The sequence below is a fragment of the Juglans regia genome, chromosome 6 (genome assembly GCF_001411555.2).
Source record: "Juglans regia cultivar Chandler chromosome 6, Walnut 2.0, whole genome shotgun sequence".
In the NCBI taxonomy this organism is placed as follows: domain Eukaryota; kingdom Viridiplantae; phylum Streptophyta; class Magnoliopsida; order Fagales; family Juglandaceae; genus Juglans; species Juglans regia.
In genome coordinates, this window is record NC_049906.1 from 30,261,615 (window position 1) to 30,282,055 (window position 20,441).

The 20,441-nt window shown below is 34.7% G+C and overlaps 1 protein-coding gene across 2 annotated transcripts; it reads left to right on the plus strand.

Annotated features, from left to right (window-relative positions):
• The first annotated feature begins 6,722 nt into the window (after positions 1-6,722).
• Positions 6,723-19,066, plus strand: LOC108998365 (AMSH-like ubiquitin thioesterase 1). Of its 2 annotated transcripts, XM_018974919.2 has the most exons (15): positions 6,736-7,083; positions 12,390-12,454; positions 13,228-13,303; positions 13,385-13,564; positions 13,806-13,900; positions 15,303-15,408; positions 15,481-15,527; positions 15,762-16,149; positions 16,354-16,443; positions 16,521-16,583; positions 16,683-16,757; positions 17,435-17,497; positions 18,284-18,336; positions 18,486-18,683; positions 18,804-19,066. In XM_018974919.2, exons 1-14 carry the CDS (start codon positions 6,970-6,972, stop codon positions 18,658-18,660), a joined length of 1,590 nt encoding a protein of 529 aa, XP_018830464.1. In that variant the 5' UTR covers positions 6,736-6,969; the 3' UTR covers positions 18,661-18,683; positions 18,804-19,066. The 2 variants fall into 2 exon arrangements, with proteins under 2 accessions (XP_018830455.1, XP_018830464.1); XM_018974910.2 differs by having other exon boundaries at positions 6,723-7,083; positions 18,486-19,066.
• Positions 19,067-20,441: the final 1,375 nt, after the last annotated feature.

A 20,441-nucleotide genomic window follows, 5' to 3' on the forward strand; every position in this document is an offset into this window, starting at 1 on the left:
GTTTCACGTCTTTGTTTTCACATAATCATAATGTTAAAACTCAGCATTGAGAACTTTTTATTAAAAACTAAAAATGACCTTTCTAATAGACTTTTTGTTGAATGAACCTTTGAAGTTTTACTAATTACACCATAACTCCTATACTTTTTGACCATTTGTAATTTGACCTCAACTTTACCCATATGTATAACTTCCATTCTTTTCTTGCTAAACATAAGCTTTCATCAAAGTTATTCTCATGTACTGCATGTATAACTATCAATATTGATCGTTACAAGCTTAAAACAAAACCTATATCCATCATTCTCTTGTAAACTCACCATCTAAAAATTAATGAGCAAAAAGTTACACATACTCTATTCATTTTATCACTTAAGCCCAACACAAATACATCAGACAACCATTGTTCATGCATAACATACCCACATACTCAAATCTATTTAATCAACATTCACGAACACTTTACCCAAATCCATAAGTCTCTTGACAATTACACATTTCCAAATCACAACCCAACACAAATGCATACTTCCTTATCTTTCTCGATGCAAGCATTCAATTACAACACCATTTAATCTCATAAACATATCAATCCATATATAACTTAAATCAGCATACAACAAACCAACAAAATCACATGACGTCAAAATCATAAATATGTCCATCTTAATTCTTCCATTTAGAGACTAGACATTATGTCATCTCGTCCAGAAGATCTTGACTGGTTTGATGTATATTATCCCATTTGGAACTTGAACTAAACTAAAATCAACTTAGTTCAGTCTAAATTTAAGTTAAGTCTAACATCCAACACTCAACTCTTAAATCACTAAACTCGTCTCAACTCAAAACCTCTTCACACGTGAGACTCATAACATTTTTCAACTCAATATCTCTTTATACGCAAGACCCACAACCTTTTTTCAATTTTTCATAAATACATCTAAACTCATCTTAACATCCAAACACATCTAAACTCATCTTAGGTCGGCCTCACAAAACTTATTCTACCATCTCAACTTACTACTATTCATAAAGAACTCAACTCATCTCAACTCAGCTCAACATCCAAACAAGGCCTAAATCTACAACAATGACTCTTATAGTGTGCATGCATTTAGGAGCCGAGCCAATATAAGTATCATATATTTGATCATTTTTAGGAGAACAAAAGTCTGATCAAAACGTATAGATTGAGTTTACTTTATCCAAATTAACGTCATTGTCATTTTCACAAACACCTCCATGTCAATATTGAATTTATTGAAATTAACGACTCTTTTATTCTTTTGTTTGTGTTCTTTTGTATACTTTTACCTTCTAATTATAAGATATTTTACTTTCCAAATTATTAGTGCAACTCAAACTAAAAAATAAGTTATGATATGTCCAATATATTAAGATCTAACCGTTAAGATTATGTCGCATAATCTATTTTCATTCTTGTTAACTATCAAAATCGGATGATGGTACTATACATTCTCTTAGAATATTACCATACTATACGTGTAATATTCTAGCATATGTATAATAATATGATTTATTCTCTACTATATTTAGTTTTTGTGTGAATCAATTAGCATCAATCAGTATATTTTATTTATTGTAATTTCCTTCTTTCTCGAGCCTCATTCATTTATAAATATGGCATTCTATTATACAATCTGCTACACATATGTAAATTGTTCTTTCTTAATTTCATTTCAACTTGTCATTCTTCGCATCCTTTGAATTCGTTCCAACAATACCCAATTGAAGATACCCTAGCTTGGCCTTTAGAGCATATAAGGACTTTCACATTCAAAACAAAGCCACACCAGAAATTATCCTAGAACGTGTCAAAGTTGCTTTGCACTTAAGGCACCAACCACTTCCCATTAATGAAAAGGATATCAAGTGCCCTCTTTGCTTTTCTTAGTCTAAAACACAAGAGAACATCTTTTCTTCCACTACACTTTGAATGCATCACCCTTTCAACATTTTTACCTTTCTTTGTAGTAATCTCAATGGACTCAATATTAGGTGCATGGAATAATATTCTAACAATCTTGTCTTATCTAATCATTACAACTTTCTCAAACTCTCAAGCCAAATATAAAAAATAATTCAATTTTTACAAATCTCAGAACAAAAATAATGTTAAAAAATTATATTCTAACAATATTTTATTTAACTTTTAACTCTTATCTCATTTGAGTAACCAAATGAGACCTAAACCAGTGTAACATACCAGTCTTGAATTTAGGGTATATAGGTAAATCTTCTAGTTATATTTTATCTATTATTATTATTATTATAATCTTATTAGATTTTTATAATTATTTATTTTAATAATTTCTATTATAGTTTTGTTGAAATTACTAGAGTTTTTATTTTATTATTATTATTTCTAATAACTATTACCAAATTGTATCAGATTACGTTCACTAGAGTTTGATTTGAATTTAAAGTTTATTTCTCACTATCTCCACCGAACCTCATCTCTTGATTTTAGCTTCTATTCAAACACTTTAAACCTCAAAACTCGTATGTTTCTCAGTATTAGTTGTTAACATTCTAGTGGAAACCAACTTTATTGATGTGCAATTTTTCTCCACTCTGCACGTCTCCACTCTCATGCACATACACGTCTCTACTCCTTTAGTTTTCCTTTTATTTTTCTATCTTCTACACTTAAAAATTTTGCTTACCCTGTATACGAGAGGAGAAACTCGAAGCCGTGAGCCACCTCACTGGAACTCCTCCACACCGTGAGCCTTTTCCCACTCTCAACCACTGTGCAAAGCCAAGGGTCCCCCAAACACAGTAAGCCTTAGACCCACCCTCTTCGCAGAATCATTGTTTTGGTGAACCTCTGTTTTCCACGTTCGAAACAGAGCAGTCGCCCTCCTCCACGGTAGCCACCTCAAGAGGCGCCGAACCACCTCTCCAACGACACAGAAACTGCCGACCAGTGCAGCCCCGTCGATCCCACTCCCTTCCGGTAAGCCCTCGACCACCGCCAGCCTCCTCTCCCTTTCGGTCGTCTTCAGTAGTTTTTCATTTAACAATCTCTCTCTCTAAACTCTCTCTCTCTCTCTCTCTCTCTCTCTCTCTCTCTCGGTGTTGTACCACCACAGAGAAGCCACTAGTCGTGCCGCCATGACCCTTGCCAGCCACCCTGAGCCGCCACACGTCAGCTTCTTTCTCGGTGAGTCCATCACAGAACCTCTCCCTCTCTCTCAAACTTTCTGTTTTTCTTTTGTTTAGCCCGTGTATCTTGTTTCCTAAAAGAACCCTTAGTTCTTGATGGGCCTTGGGCCCTAGGCCCTTATGTGCGTGGGATAGACTTATTCTTTTGTTAGGCTCAAGTAGTAATATTATTATGGACCAGATTGCAACTCTTACAAATTTTAATGATCTTTAAATGAACTTGTCTTTTAAATTAGATTTAATCTTATTTTATTTCAACAACAGTTTTACTAATTTTATTGGGCTTAACATTTTAAAAGTCAATTTTCTTAAATAAATATATTAGTCAAATGCTATTTTATAAGGAAATGTTTAAAGAATTTGAATTATATTTCAAAGTATATTTTTTAGACTAATATTTTGTTAATATTCCTTTGTCTATTTAGTAGAATTTAATAAAATTATTATGTTAAGAATATTTAAACAATATTAGTATTTATTAGGTTTTTCATTAGATTTAATAATTATGTTAAGAAATGAAACTTAATTTAAGAATTTAAGTTTTATGAATTATTTTAAAATAGCTCGAGTATTCTACTAAATTATAAATTAGTATTTTAAATAATTTAAATACTAGGATTTATTGATTATAGTGTTAAACAAAGGATTTGTTTGACTATTTTTTAGATTGTGAATTTAATTAAGTAAGATATTAGTACTTATTTATTCCCAAACAAATTTAGTGATAATTATTATTGCATATAGGTGTCAAGTTACGAAGTGTTATTCAAGAATAAGCGCAATGAGATAAATAATTTGATCATAAATTAGAATTATTACAGTTCAACTTATATATAAGTATTATTCAAGCTAGTTCATTGACAACCATTATTTATGAACCACTCATGTCATATGCAAATATGTCATCCAGCATAGCATACAATCATGTCATTTCATATCATGTTCAAATTTAGAAATTATAATTATGTATGTATTATGTCATGCATCTCATATGTATAAAACACGTAAGCTATCTTAAATTCAAGTGCAAGATAAGATCAGATCAGTTAATCAGATGGTCATTCATATGCATGGTACAAATGCAATTCAGTTTCAGAGTGGATGTGCAAGCCATGAACTCAGACGTGGTCCACCATAATATGCCGGAATACTATCAACGGCTCCCCTTGCTGTAGTGGGACGTGGGGCCGGTGCACAACCTCGCACACAGGGTTAAGTGTGTTGGCCAGTCAGATAAATTAGTTAAATCAGATAAATCAATCAGATCAATCAGTTAATTCAGTTAAATTAATCATACATAGCATAAACATTAGTATGAACAGTTATGAATTTTAAACTCTTAGTATGAAATTTTTTATGAAAACCTTATGTTTATTATGTTTACGTTGTGATAGATTTCATGTTGAGTTTTCGACTCATTTTAGTTTGTTTTTATATTTTTAACCACCCAGGTGAGGATGATGATGAGTACGAGTAGACAAGCCAGGAATAGAAGGAGCAGTTAATTTTAGTTTCAGACTTTCTAAAATAAAACATGCTTTTATGACATGAATTTATTCATTTAATGTTTTTGGAAGACATTTTATTAGACATTTTTCTACAAAATAAATTTCTAATTTCATTTATGAAATTTGAGATCTTTTGTCGTGTTTATTTTTATGAAAAATACGTGACACTCTTAACCTACGAGAATGGGATGTTACAACTAGTTCATGGAAACAAAGACTATGATCCCCTCAATCTACCACAAACTACAGTGTAAATCTAAAGAGAGCATTTGAAAACAACATCCGCAAGGGTCATCTCAATCACAAACTTGGTAGCCGCCACCTCCTCCTTCTCGTAGTGTAAAGAGAGAGTGTGTAGATTCATAAATAAGTTGTACAAAAATAAGATTTACAAATTGATGTGATTAGATGTTATATATTAAATTTCTTTTACACTAAAAAGAGCTTTGTAATTTGATGTATTACAACAGAGTAATTATAGATACAGTTTTAGAGTGTGCAATTATCGCGTATTTCCTTTGAAAAAAGTAGAGTCTACTATTAAAAAATAATTTTTTTCATATAGATCTCAGATTTATCCATTTTCTAAAAGGAAATACGCGGGACTTACACACCCTAGAACTACAAATATCATTTCTCATCACAACAAGTCATGTAATTTGTAGTTTTATTTTTATGAGATTTATTTGTAAACCAAATATTTCTCATAAATAAGTGTTGATGTAGCAATCAAGCTGGATGACTCCTTTAGCAACAGCAATATGCCAAGACCATGAAGAAGTCATGCATTGATAATAACCAAATATGGTATTGGTTTTGCGATTCCATTGTTTGGAAGGTTTCCAAAACGTCCAAGTCAGCAACTCACATAACACATCTTTTAGTGCGATAGTGCCCTTATGTCAACATGATTGCCACTATCCTCTCATTAATTTCTCTTTATTATATAGTTTGCTTGAAAAATAAAAGGACCAATGCTTCAATTTTGCAGTTTATGTTGTAAAATCAAACCTCAATATAGTTTGAGGGTACAAAATCAAAGTATATATAAATGTCATCATGACATGTGAGTCAACATTCATCCCATTTTTCTTAAATTTTTTCAAAATTCCTATCATTTTAGATCGAGTTCTTCTATTCAGCAACTCTATATTACACATATGTTGAGGGGAAAAAATAAAAAGGTAAAAAGTAAAAGTAGGTGTGTGGTGTAGGGATGTTGAATAGAACTTTTCAGGCCTCGTTTGATTACACAGATAAGATGAGATACTGGTGGAAAGTTGAATAAAATATTATTATAATATAATTTTAATTTTAGAATTTAAAAAAATTGAATTATTTTTTATATTTTGTTTAGGTATTTAAAAAAATTGTAATGATCAGATCAGATAAGATAAAATGTTCTTTAAAAATAAACTAGAGATCTCAATTTCTCAAGTTCGGTTTAGGATACATGAGATAAAAAAACTTTGATAATTTGAAAATACAAAGTGTATTTTTTTATTGAAAATTAATAAAATTTATCATTTAAAATCGTGATTTGCCTCGATTTAGAGTCAAAATTAATCACAACATTTTTTTTTTTGAAATGAAATTAATCACAACCTTAAACAATTAAGAATGCGAGATATAGCAATATAATTTCCAACATATATTAAAAATTATTTACATAAAATAAGTGAACCAGTCAAGAGTATTGGCATTGGTTTCATCAAAATTATCTCTAAAGTTTGATGAAAAGTACATAATTTTTATAAATCCAAAATTTTCCTAACCATAACTCCACATTGAATTCGTAATTAAATTCATCAAAATAATAATATAATATTAACTTCACATTCACAAGTGTATTTCCAATTTTCTTGCCATAACAAGTGTATTCTCTACCTTTACATGAATCTTCCATTACAGAAAATTAAATAATAAAAAAAATGTAAAAGGAAAAAGTTTATTAAAAATAATTAACTTCACCGAACGGTTACCCCACTGAAAATAATGGATTTCTAATTTTCTTGGTAGCCAAACAGGCCACTTTGCCTATTTGCCACATTTACAATAGCTAAATGACCTATTTTTTTCTCGTTTCGCCGATCGCGTCCTCCCTCGCTCTCTCTCTCTCTCTCTCTCTCTCTCCCTCTGTTCTCCGAGTCCTAGCCGGAATTGACGACCCTAAACCCTCGCACTCATATTAAAGACCAGAAGGAGTCCAAAATTCCCGATCCCTAAACAATGTTGTTTGGGTAGAAAGTAAAGGAAAGAGAAGAAGAAAATGAGGCCATCTTGTGATGGAATTAACGTCGCCGCCAGCGCTCAGAAACTTGTTGTCGATAATCGGATTTCTCTCCGGTACTACTACCGAATCGCTGATAATATTCTCAAACAGGTGCGCTACTTCCTCTTTAAAATTTATGGGTGATTGTGAAATTTCCACTTCTGGGTTTTTCTATTATAAATATTTCTTAATTTTGAATTTGGTTGGTTATTCATACGAGGTTTCAGTATTGATGCTATTTTTACTTTTTTTTCCTTTTCTTTGATCTTGGACTTAATTTTTTAGAAGTGTGAAGGTAGCTGAAAGATCATGTAGTATGAGAAGGGTTGTTTAAAGTTGTGATTGAAATAGTATTGGTTGCTTGTAGTTTAGTGAGCTACAGAAGAACTGTTAGATAAAGATTTATGGAATTTTTGGTGATGCTAATGAACATACCAGAAGAGAGGTAAATTTGCAATGCTTTGCTATTGTGCATGTTGATGCCAATGCATCCAATCTTGGACCTTTGTGGACAGTATTGTTTTGAGTCCTTCTTTATGTTCTATGAAGGTTAGGGACGATGCCTATTTAGTGGATGGTTGTATTCGACATTCCGAATTTCTTCATTAGGTGACACTGGAGTTTTTGAGGTCACGTTGTTGAAAATTATATGCCTCCCATTCGTGAACCTAGGGAGCTAAAATAATAGTTTACGAATGTCTGTAGACATGCTCCTTTTGTGCCTAATGTGGAGTATTTGGACTGAACAGACACCCACAATTTTGAAGGCTGCGAGAGAATTCTATCATAGTTAGAAACCTCAATTCCTTTGTACGAGTGGTCAATCACTTTCAATAATTCTAGTTTTAGTCTTGTGTAGATTTACGAATCCTTGTTCCCATTCCCTGCTTGACTAGGAGTTCTCCTATATATTCCCAGTATATTCAGGTTGTGCTTTAGTGTTGTTTAGTAAAATTCGATCACTTTACTTAAAAATGAGTTTGGCCAATCAAGTGTCTGAAATGGCAGTGAAAAGTGGCATTTGGACTTTGGAGGGTCTAGCTTGCTCTTTAAGATTTTTAGGATTGATTGAAGGAAGATCTTGTATGCTCCTTGGGTACTTGAGTTTTGCGTTTGGCGCATATCAATAAGGATTTGTTACTATAAAAAAAGGACTTATTGAAGTAATACAGGTGTGGAATAACATGTTGCAAGCGAAGGAAATACTTGAACTTTGTTTTTAAGTATTTTCACCATCTTTGCTCCTTTATATGGGTGTGTTTATTTTAATTGAAATATTTTGATTGATTACCCTCTAGGCACTCAGATTGATCCCTAAACCCTCGCCACCTTCCATATATGCCTCCACTACTGGGTCAGATGCCTTGGCTTACAATTTTTCTACTTATGTTTTCCAAGTTATCTGAGTCAAAACCTGAAGCCAGCCCAAAGCATCCTGATGCATCCACTTTCTTGGCTCTTCAGTGGGGACTTTCTTTTGTTTAGGTTGTAAATTTGGAAACCTACTTATGGTTATTGGTAATTTAGATTTGTTCTCTGCGAAAGATGTGGATGATGATAAAAGCTGCAGAAAGCAGAGAACCTGCTAGCTAGTAGAGAACTTATCATCAATTAGCTTCAATGACCTAAACGATTTATTGTGCTTATTATTTTTCATGGGTTCTTTTCATATTCCCAGAACATTATCCTTAAACATAGTTTTTCCTTGTTAAACTTCAAAATTTTCCTTTTCTTTTTTCACACATTTTAAAGTCTTGAACCTACATGCTTAAGATTTTTCTTTTCCATTTATTTTTCCTCCAACGAGTAATTATAACTGACATGCCGGAAGGATTGACCCTTGCCCTTACCCTTTACCCATGCCATTTCTTTTTACCTATTACCACTAGAGTCCATGTTTTGAACACTCTTGTAGTTTGTATTTAACTGCTGACAGTAACATCCTACTTTCTTGTTTTTGTTTCCATTATATAAATAACTTGAAAACATACTCAATCTAACCCTTTCCCGTTCATAACATCTACATCCAAAGCCTTAGGCCACATATACTCATGATTTTTAGGGTGACACATCACTTTGTAATATAGAATAAGGGAAAAATCGTACTTCTCAGAAAAAAAAAAGAACAAGGGAAAAATTTCCTCTCTCTTTTCTAACGACCCGGGGAAAGTGCTAGCCACATCTGTGCTATTATCCCCAAAAGACTAGTCAATTTGAAGCTTCTGTAGAATCGTTTATAAATCTGAATTTCACCCGATAAGTAGCCAATGTGGAAATTAGCACTCATGATTATTTTTTTAACCTACCCCCTCTGTTATTCATATTCTGGTACATGGGTGTTTTTTTATTGGTATTTTTTGTGGGACTTGGGTGTTACAACTTTGCTCCAAACATTAAAAAGGATGGGGTCTGTTATTTTTGTTTCTTCACACTAATGCCTCTTCTGTGACAATACCTTGAACAAACCTAACAAAATAAGGAACATAAAAGGAAAGATCTTTGATTGAACGGAACACTCCTTGTTTCTTGGCTCACATTTGGGCTCTTGCTGGATGGCACTGTTGGATTATTGTCACTGCAGGGCATCTCAATGTTTTCATTCATTCATTTGGTTTACATTGACATTGCTCTTACTTTATTCTTGCTTTTGAAGGTGCTATGCATAATGATTCATTTGCTCTTACTTTATTCTTGCTCTTTCTTTATTAACCGAGATGGCTGATTGGCGACCTAAACTTGATGGATTGGTTTTTGATTCATTGGATCCTATTCCTGCAAGCTGGCTGGAGGGACCATTTGAGGAGAATGATGTGTATCTGGTGGTTTGTGGAATGGTAAAAGATAAACCCCTTGGCCCGGATGGCTTTTCTATGGGTTTTTTTCAAGATTGTTGGGATGTTGTGAAAGCCGATGTGATGCGTGTTTTTCAGGAATTTTTCACTTATGAGAAGTTTGAGAAGTCCCTTAATGCCACATTCATTTATCTTATTCCTAAAATAGCCGGGGCCTCTGAGTTGAAGGATTTTCGCCCTATTAGCTTGGTGGGTAGTGTTTATAAGATAATCTCGAAGGTAGTTACCAATCAGTTGAGTACGGTGATGGAAATAATTATTTCTATGTCCCAAAATGCTTTTGTTCGGGGTAGGCAAATTCTTGATTCTGTCTTGATTGCTAATGAATGTCTAGATAGCCGCTTGAGGGAAAGGGTTCTGGATGTCATTTGTAAGCTAGATATGGAGAAGACGTATGATCATGTGAATTGGAATTTTCTTTTTTACATGCTTGGGAGATGTGGATTTGGGGAGAGTTGGTGTGGATGGATTAGATATTGTGTCTCTACTGCTCGATTTTCAGTGTTAGTTAATGGGAGTCATTGTGGTTTTTTTTCATAGTTCTCACGGTTTGAGACAGGGGGATCCGTTATCTCCCTTCCTTTTTGTTATTATCATGGAAGCTTTGAGCCAAATGGTGGAGGCTGCTGTGGGTTGGGGATTTCTTTCTGGGTTTAAGGTGGGAAATGCTCATAATGGTTTTATTACTATTTCTCACATTTTATTTGCAGATAACACTATTATTTTTCGTGACGGTGATCATGGACAGATTCAAGCCTTAAGGGCTGTTTTTTTATGTTTTGAAGTTGTATTAGGTCTGTAGGTGAATTTGGGTAAGTCGGAGATGGTTCCTATGGGGGAGGTGTGGAATATTAATTGCTTGGCAGAAGTTGCTGCTTTACCATTGAAGTATCTTGGTCTTCCATTGGGGGCATCTTTCAAGGCAAAGTCTATTTGGGATGGGGTAGTGGAGAAGATTGAGAAAAGGTTGGCGGGTTGGAAGCGGCTTTATTTAAGGGAGTATAATAACTCTCATTAAAAGTACTCTTTCTAATCTTCCAACTTACTCTCTTTATTTCCTTTGCCAGTAGAGGTGTGAAAACTGATTGAGAAATTATTTTGTACATTTTGGTGGGGTGGTATGAGTTGAGGAGATGAAGATTCATCTTGTTAGTTGGAAAAAAGCTTGCTCCCCTATTTCAGATGGAGGTTTGGGGATTCAGAATTTGAGTAGTTTTAACAAGGCTTTGTTGGGAAAATGGTTGTGGAGGTATCAAGTGGAAGGGGTGTCGTTGTGGGGGGAGGTTTTAGATCGGAAATACGGTTGGGGGGGAGGGGGTGTTCTAAGGAGGTTAGGGGTACCTATGGAGTGAGTCTTTGGAAATTTATTAGAAAGGGATGGGAGAACTTTGTAAAACATACAAATTTTGTTGTTGGTGAGGGTACAAGGGTTCTGATTTTGGCTTGATACTTGGTGTGGTGATCGGGCTCTTTGTAGTGTGTTCCCTGCTATTTTTCGTATAGCAAATAATCAGCTTGAATCTGTTGCTGATCTGACAGTAAATTCTAATGGAAGTTTGCAGTGGGATGTTGGTTTTACTAGAGCTGTTCAGGATTGGGAACTTGATGAGGTGTCTGATTTTTTCTGCTTCCTTTATTCCCAGTGGGTTGGGGGTGATGAGAGGGATTAAATGATATGGAAGCATATGGGCGGCAAAAAATTCTCAGTACGGTCTTACTATAAGGTATTGACTGTTCAGCAGAGTGATTCTTTTCCTTGGAAGTGCATTTGGAGGTCTCATGTGCCTTCCAAAGTTGCATTTTTCATTTGGACAGCATCACTTGGAAATATTTTGACAATTGATAATCTGAGAAAGAGGGGTTTTGTTATTATGGAGTGTTGTTTTATGTGTAAGAAGCATGGGGGAATCGATGGATCATTTACTTTTGCATTGTGAGGTGGCAAAGGCATTATGGGATGGTGTTTTTAGAAGAGTTGGACTGGTTTGGGTGAGGCCAAGGACAGTAGTGGATTTGTTTGCATGCTGGATGGGACTTCGTAGTTCTAAACAAGTGGTTGCGGCATGGAAGATGGTTCCTTTATGTCTCATGTGGTGTCTTTGGTTGGAAAGGAACGAGCAATGCTTAATGATAAGGAGCGCACCCTGGAGGAAATCTGAAAATTCATTGTATTTACTTTATTACAATGGTTTTCTGCTATAGGACTTGATGGAGCTTCTTCGTCTTCTTCTTAATAGAATGTAACTAGGTGTTTTCTTTTGTATACTTCCTGTGTACATGGGTTTCGCCTATTACATTCGTTCAATAAAATTTCATTTTACTAATAAAAAAAAATGATTTACGGAAAATGCATATTGACTTACAAAGAAGGAAATTTGTTACTATCATAAACCTTGGGAATAATTCCTTTTTCCAAACACGTGCTGCCACTTGTGGATAGCTTACATTGAATATATTGCTTTACTGATACCATGTAGCTTCTTAATCAGTTTAGCCTCTTGATCAATTTCTTGTTCAGTTGTCCTAAATGGCTTCTCATATTCCAATTTACTCCTCACATTGTAGGCTGACATCTTTCGAAGAGAGAGGAATATCATAGACCTATATGTTATGCTTCTAAGATTTTCAAGGTAAGAAACAAAGAACACTCGACAAGCCTTGAACCTGAAATTAAATCAGATAGATTTTAACTGGTTTTAGTTTATATCTTGTTTGTCTAGACTCATCAGCAGTCTACATGCAACTCATCCAAATTCAGTTTAAACTTGTTTCATTTAATGTTCATATATGGTAATTAGCTTTTAGCATGTATATTTAGTGCAAACGTAACCATTGATTCCACTATTTTTAATATAGAGAAAAAATAAAAGTTCAGAACGGACAGAACATATTGATGATGTCAGTTGTTTTTCACCCCCACTCATGTACACGCTCAAATGTTAACATATATGGAACTAATATGCGTTCTTCCCACATCCAGTGTGTAAGCCTAATTTAATTCCAAAACCAGCTTGTGATATTTCCCTTCTGAATCATTGTTAGCCTTATCTTGATCAATAAGTTCTCAAATTTCTTCATTGTTCTATGACAAATTTCTCAGTGGGAGGGCTTTTCAAAAGTTTTGAATGGTAAAAGAAACACATTTTAAAACTACTTTTTACACGGAATATGCATGTGGCGGTGCCTAATTTAAAGCTTTTTTTTTTGTGTGGGAATAGGCATGAGAATAAAATTCAAATTGAAAATTTGCTTATGGTGGGAATGCACACCTGAAAGAATCAACTAGTTTTAGGACTACATTTGGTCCATTCATAGCTGTCTTGGTTCTATGAAATGCTAACATCCCCTTCGGTATCTTTGGAAAAGGCACCAGTAAGTAACTATTTTTGTTCTTCTTCTGCAGTTTGGTCTCTGAGACCATACCAAACCATCGAGATTACAAAGCCTCTCTTCAAAGCCAAAAAGCTTATTTGAAAAAGGTAGTATTCTCTGTTCCCTCATATGATAGGGTTTTTTATTAAGAATTTTGTTGCACAATTTGATTTGATTATTTTTTGTAGAGATTCTTGAGTGCATTGGCTGAGCTGGAGAAGCTGAAGCCTGCAGTGCAACTGAAGATCACTGAACTGAACAGAAAAGACACATATCAAGTAGATGGGCGGGGCCAGTTTCATCAAAATAATTCATTGGACTGGTCTCCAGTGAAAAAACAGACCTCAACTAATTATGACTTAATAAAGGTGGAATTCCTGCTTCATCATTTTATCAGAAATTACTCTGTTCTTTCTATTTCTGAACTATGCTTCATTAATGTCATCTTAGAGTGAAACCTTGATGCTGAATAATAATTTGGTATACAATAAATAGACCTTGCAACGACCTTTATCTCTTATCACTATTTTTATTTTTTTTCCTATGTTGCTAGTCTTATCTAATAAAAGTTCTGCTTCAATATGCTTCAAAATGCTTTCTGTGTAACAGGCAGCAAGACCAGCTACACATCAATTATTGTATCAAGGTTCAAGGGCTCAACAATATCCATATGCTAAGCCAGTGGAACAGCGATTCAGCAAAATGTAAGCTATTTTATATACTAAAAGGGTTCTCCTCAAAGTGATTGGAGTGTAGTTGCTTTCCCTGTAACAATGTGCAGCGCATAACTACTATTAGTTGCAATTATGGTGTAGTTGAATTGAGTTGTTTTGTATACTGATGTTTCTAGAATAATGTACTACTAGGCATGGTTACTTGTAGTTAAACTGATGCTAGGCTTGCATGTCTGGGTCCAAATCATGTTTTTAATCTTTTGTAGATTCCTCTTACTTAGAATCCTGAAAATCTTTTTGTTTGTTGCTATCATGTCCTCTTACACCATACGGAACATTGCTGCTTATGAAAACATGATATTTTTGTTGGAGGAATGCTACACAACCTCCTATCCTCCACACCACTTTTTTTTAAAATTTTAATATTTTTTAATATTTTTTAAAATTTTTTTTTGAATTTATTCTTTTTAAACTAATTCAATTTTTCTATTTATTATTCATATATTAAATATTTGATAAAAGAAAAAAATAATAAAAATTAAAAAAAGTGTGGTGTGTGGAGGTTGTGTAGATTTTTTATTTTTGTTGTATTTCATGCAACAATGCTATTGCTGTTGATTAGATTGTAAGAGTGCTATATATGGGAATATCCCTATCGTACATACGTGGTATGGATTTTGCAGGATTACAGTTCTAAGAAAACAAAGAAGGAGAAACTAGATTTGCTTGTGTTAATGAAATCTTTGGTTGTCTTGAATTCTTCTTTTTTTGAATGGTATAAGTCACAAACTGATGATATTTTGAGTGGCTCCCCAATGTGCCTTGTCGGTTAGTTGCATTTGTTGGCAAAATAATATAAGCTTGTTATAAATACAACTCAATTCAACTTGACTCAGTGTTAATCTTCAATTAAATCGATATTCTAGGGGATGATATTCATGAATTCTTGTCCTTAGTTCATCGCTTTTAGAATGTATACTTCCTGTGTACTTGGTACATGCCTATTTCATTCATTTCAATAAAGTTTATCTCTTACTTATAAAAAAAAAAAAATCGATATTCTGTGTTAGTCTTGACACCCTATGTGTCATTCTAATATATTCTGTACATATTATCAACTTGGGGTAAGCTAAATAGAAAGGGAATACATTTATTGATATCAATTTGACCTGCCAACACAGCACTCTTACACGTAGGGTCAGGGATAATGAACATAAAAGATGAATTTGGTGGCTAATTTATGTTAAAGCAGGATAATTCCAAATTTGTTTTTAAATATTTTAAACGAACATTATGTCATTATTTCTTTTATAGATTTTGTCTTCTGGGATATGTAGTTTAATAGTACATGTGACAATGATGAAATGAGTATTTAAATCATATGAATCCTTTGGTTTCCTTCATTACTAGCTTATTTCCTTGCTTCTTGCAGGTCTTTAGGTTTTCCACTTCCGAAGAAGGAAACTCTCTCTAGACATTCTATATTGGGTCCTAATGGGCTTTCTGGGCATTGGCATCCCCCTATAAGTGATAAAGGGGTATGACTGTATCTGGTGATTTCTTTCGCTTCAATGCAGGAACCATGCTTGACATATTACTTCTGGATGTAGGTCCGATATCCAAGCACTGTAGACCTGACTCCAGTTGAAATTCCAAGGTTGGCCTCTAGTTAAGTTGCTTTTGCGTAGGGTGGTTGTGCACCTCTTGAATAGATCAAATCTCACTTAGTGGAAAATATATAAAGAGACACTTTCTGAAAAGATTGCTTGATGGTAGAGAGACTTGATTTGTTTAAAGATTAAATCTTATAGCCATTTCTCTCAGTGATGTCATTTTTTTTTAAGAATTGATAGCATATATTATTTCATCTGGTTGTCATCTGGGCAAACAGCCTGCAGGAAACCATAGATGATGGACTTTCAGTTAAAACAGATAGTGGAAATTCCGAAGATGAAACATCAAGTGTGGAGTTGATTCTTACCCAGGCTGATAATACTCTGATGCATCATGTTGCGGAACCTGGTTCACTGATTTCCTTTGAACCAACAGAATCCCCTGCTCAGCCAGATATTATCAGACAGCCTTCTCCTCCGCCTGTACTTGCTGAAGTACAGGATTTGGTTCCTGCAGTGTCACAGCATAACCCTTCAAATGTACTTGCAGAATTACAAGATTTGATACCTGCAGTGTCATCTCAAGTTAGTGAGGTAGAACATGGAATGGGGACTTCCCCACAAGATAATTTGGTTGGTGCTGAATCTCCACTGCAATTGCACATTGTGAGCTTACTTCCGTCAATCTCTCACCCCTCTCCCCCCTCTGCCCTGAGCCTCACTCTCTCTCTCTCGCACTATTTTTTTCTTTTTAATAATGACTTGATGGTATCACTTTTATTCGTCTTATGATAGTTATTTGATGTATAAATCAAATATTATGATGAAAGTGAGGTGCGATTTTGTACTAACAAATGTTTATCCTTGTAGTCAACCACAATGATGGAGACCTTTATGAAGCTTGCTAAGTCAAACACAGATAGAAACTTAGAAACATGTGGTGTCCTTGCAGGTTCACTTGTAAGTGTTGATAATGATCACTGGTTTTGATCTAAACTCTTGTAGTCCTGATGTTTTCAAATTTTGCTTTTGTGCAGAAAAACAGAAAGTTTTATATTACGGCCCTCATCATTCCTAAGCAGGAATCAACATCAGATTCTGTATGGAAATTTCATTACACATTTTACTGGACTATTTGGTGAGACTTCCATTTATTAGATATCTACATATGTTATATTGAATTTGTACTTTTTGTTCAGTGTCAGGCAACAAATGAGGAGGAAATATTTGAAGTGCAGGACAAGCAATCTCTCTTCCCACTTGGGTGGATTCATGTGAGTATATTGTAATGTAACGAATGATCCTAAGCTTATGCTTTACCCTTTGCTGGTTTGTGAATTGGATAGAAATTTATCAGAATTGAAACAGAATAATTTTCTTTTGAAATCCACGAGTTAAGTTTTTTTTTTCAAGTGTCCTGCTATATACATCAGTATCCAGCTATCTAGTAGCAATATCTGTTAAAGAGTCCTCATTATATCAGTCAAATCAGTTTCCAGAAAAGGCTAAATTAAAAAAATGTAGGATTCGATTTTTTTTATAGGTGAACAAAAACTTTAGATAATTAGGCCTAGGGTTTAAATGCTCTCAGTAGCACTGACGGTTTAGAAAGTTATTATTGCTAAGATAGGAAAATATTAATGCATTCAGGATTTAAATGCTGATAATATACGGAAGAATTCACAGCTTATGAATTGTTGAGGCATATTTCATGCACAGGTTTTGTTGTTTTCGAGTTGGAGATAATAAAGATTTCCTTGATAAATCTGAAAACTGCCTCACATAAAGTTCTGGCTAGAAAGGGCATTTAGTTTATTTGTAACATAAAAAACTGTGATGACTGGTTGCATCTGGTACAGTTCCTGTTCTGTATATGGCATGCCATAATATGCCGAGACATAACATGACTTTATGCTGACTGATTAATTATTAACCTCGGTGCAATTTTCAGACACATCCTTCTCAGTCTTGTTTCATGTCATCAATTGATGTTCACACCCATTACTCATATCAGGTGTGTGCCTCTTCATGTTGTTATAATTGTTATGATTGTTGCACGTTGAAGTCAATTGATAGTTAAAACTTATGTGCTCAGTTACCCATAACAGTTGTGGGCATCTTCATGTTACCACAAGTGCGTGTTAGAAATGTGTAGTTATTCACAACTGAAACCCCTCTTTTTTCTTTGGTATTTGATTGAAGTGCTTTAACTGTACATGTTGGTTCCCTATGAGTTGGCTCAAGTGGTAAGAGCCTTGGTCTTGGTGGTATGCTCCCTCTAGGTCCAAGCTTCAAACCCTTGGGTACAAACAATTCCTAGGGGCCACGAGACCATGGTTCCTGTTGGTGAAAAGCTGATGATTTACTTGATCCGTGTGATGTGGACACGTTACATGGTTCTGGGGTTTAATCGGGTAAAAAGACATCTTGCTTTGCACACTCTCCGGAATTCCTCATCATAAAAAAAATTGTATATGTTCGTTGTCTGACTTCATAGATAGGACTAGTTATCCAAAATTATGCATGGTCTTGGTAGTCTGGTAGAGGTGAACTCGTTCACACAGCTTGACTCTCGGAGAAATAAGTTGTGTTATTGTTTCAGTGCCTATTTCTCTTGTCGGCATTGACACCATGAATTGAAATAACGGAAAAAAAGTGAAGGATTCTTCGATTCTACATTTGGAGCATTTTTTGGTCTGATGTGAGAGAACATTTTATTTTCAGCATACAGAAGGCTAAATGTACGAGTTTGCTTTTATTATTTATTTGTAGCTCACACGAATTCTTAATCTGTCTTTAGATTATGTTGCCTGAATCTGTTGCAATCGTCATGGCACCTAGAGATGGTTCAAGGTAAGATCAAGATCTGATAGAATTGTGATCTTGCTAGATAATATATATATATATATATATATATTGGATCAATTATCTTTGCTAAATAAATTATTTACTCTTTCATTTATAAACACTTTATTTACGATAGATTTTATTAATCTCTACAGAAAGCATGGCATTTTCCGGTTGACAACCCCCGGTGGGATGTCTGTCATTAGACAATGTCAGCAGCGTGGCTTTCATCCACACGATCCACCTCCTGATGGTGGGCCCATATACAAGACTTGCACAGATGTTTACATGAATCCCAAACTAAAATTTGAGGTCATTGATCTTCGGTGACCACGATCACAACATTCAGATGGGTAACATTTATTATGCAATTGTTCATATACTGCCTATACAATGATATCAACTTCTTCATTAGTAAGCCTTTTGAATGCAAGAATATTGGGTCTATATATTGATGTTTGTGTAAAATATAGGGGAATCATGCCAGCTAACAATATAACCGAGTATATGTAAATGCCCTGATCGATTGGCCAACACTGGAATTGCATTGGCCTGCTTCCATTTGGAATGAACCAGAAAATCTGTGGTTCGACATATAAATGTACTTCCTCCATCTAAAGATTTTTCTGTCTAGTTGTTTGAACAGAAGCAGCATCATTGATTTAACATAAACACCTTGTACATTTCATTGCCTGATCACTTCAAGCAGAGATGAGTTTGATGCATTGAAGCACTACACTTTATTTTCTTCCTACAAAGGAGGTTGTTCATTCATCTCTTTTCCTTTTCTGGTTGTCTTTATTTTTTGGGGATGAATTCTCATTAAGCAAACCAAACATAACGGTATATGCTCTGCTAATACAAAAACAGGGGAAATAATTTTAAAAAACAAAAAACAGGGGAGATAGAAAAGTAGCAAACAAATATGATAAGCATCTTGTTCAGAAGATTTTAGCTGCGTGGTGTGTACAGGATCGGGATTTACTTTGCAAGGATAGGTCCGAAAGATCCTGTCTTGGAGAAGTTCCCGACATTTAAAAAAAAGAAACATTAAAAAAAAAAGATTTTATCTGCCTCGCAATTTTGAGCACCCTTGTCAACAAACAAAAATACATTAAGGTGCTGTCTATCTCTGAAAAGATACAGGGATATTCTGAAAGTCGAGGAATGAATTCAACTCGTCTCGTCTCGTCTCGTCTCTTTCTCCTGCCAATTGCAGTTCACTTTTCAACGGTGAAAGAAAAGCATCTCAGAATGGGCACCACCATGCATACGATGGAATCATTCCACATAACATGGTCATGGAAATCTTTTATTGTGCACGCATCTTTCATAAGCGACGTCCACTATCATAACCATCACCAATTCTACACCGTTGATTAGAGAAGGATGATTACTCAGAACTGTGATGGTGAGAACTGAGAAATGTACAAAGGTTTCTCTGCCATATACTTTGATTGTACGGTCAGTTTGCACAGTGTTACTAGAAGATGAGAGGGAAGTGGGGCCCTGATGATAAGGAGTGGTTAAAGTAGGGGGACCCATGAAAAAGGAAGGATCTTTTTTCTTTCTTCTTCTTTCTAGCTTGCATCAGAGGGTTCATCTTTACATGCTCATTTCACGTGGACAGATAGCTCACACGACATAGTTGCACCAAGAAATGGATATCATTGCATGTTTGTTTAGAGTAGAAGTTAAAAAACTTTTTTCAAAGTGTAATGGGTTTTATCTATCACCTTGAAGAGGCCCCTACATTCCCATATCATCTGCTGGTTTTCTCATCATTTCACTGCTCCTGTGCTCTGCTGCAAAAGTGACTCAGAACAACATAATTTGGGAATTCTCTTGTATTTCTGTTTTGGTATGTAGAATTCAGATGACATCCTTATAACTTCTTTCAAATCATTACCTTTTTGTTTAAGGACCACATTTTTTTTTACTGACATAATCCGAAAATATTGGGTAAAAGATTATATTTTTCCTCCAAAAATTATCAGCCCCATTTGCAAATGTCCTTCTACCCCAACTTCGAATTTCAAACAATTGGCCAAATGAGAATTCTAGTCTTTACAAGGAAGTATACAAATTTGGGAAAGTGTTGTCGATCGTCC

Coding starts and splice junctions, on each gene's coding strand:
- LOC108998365 (XM_018974910.2), top strand. CDS start 6,970: ATGAGGCCATCTTGTGATGGAATTAACGTCGCCGCCAGCGCTCAGAAA. Junction 13,901..15,302: donor GAACAGCGATTCAGCAAAAT/GTAAGCTATTTT, acceptor TGCTTCTTGCAG/GTCTTTAGGTTTTCCACTTC. Junction 16,584..16,682: donor AGGAATCAACATCAGATTCT/GTATGGAAATTT, acceptor CTTTTTGTTCAG/TGTCAGGCAACAAATGAGGA.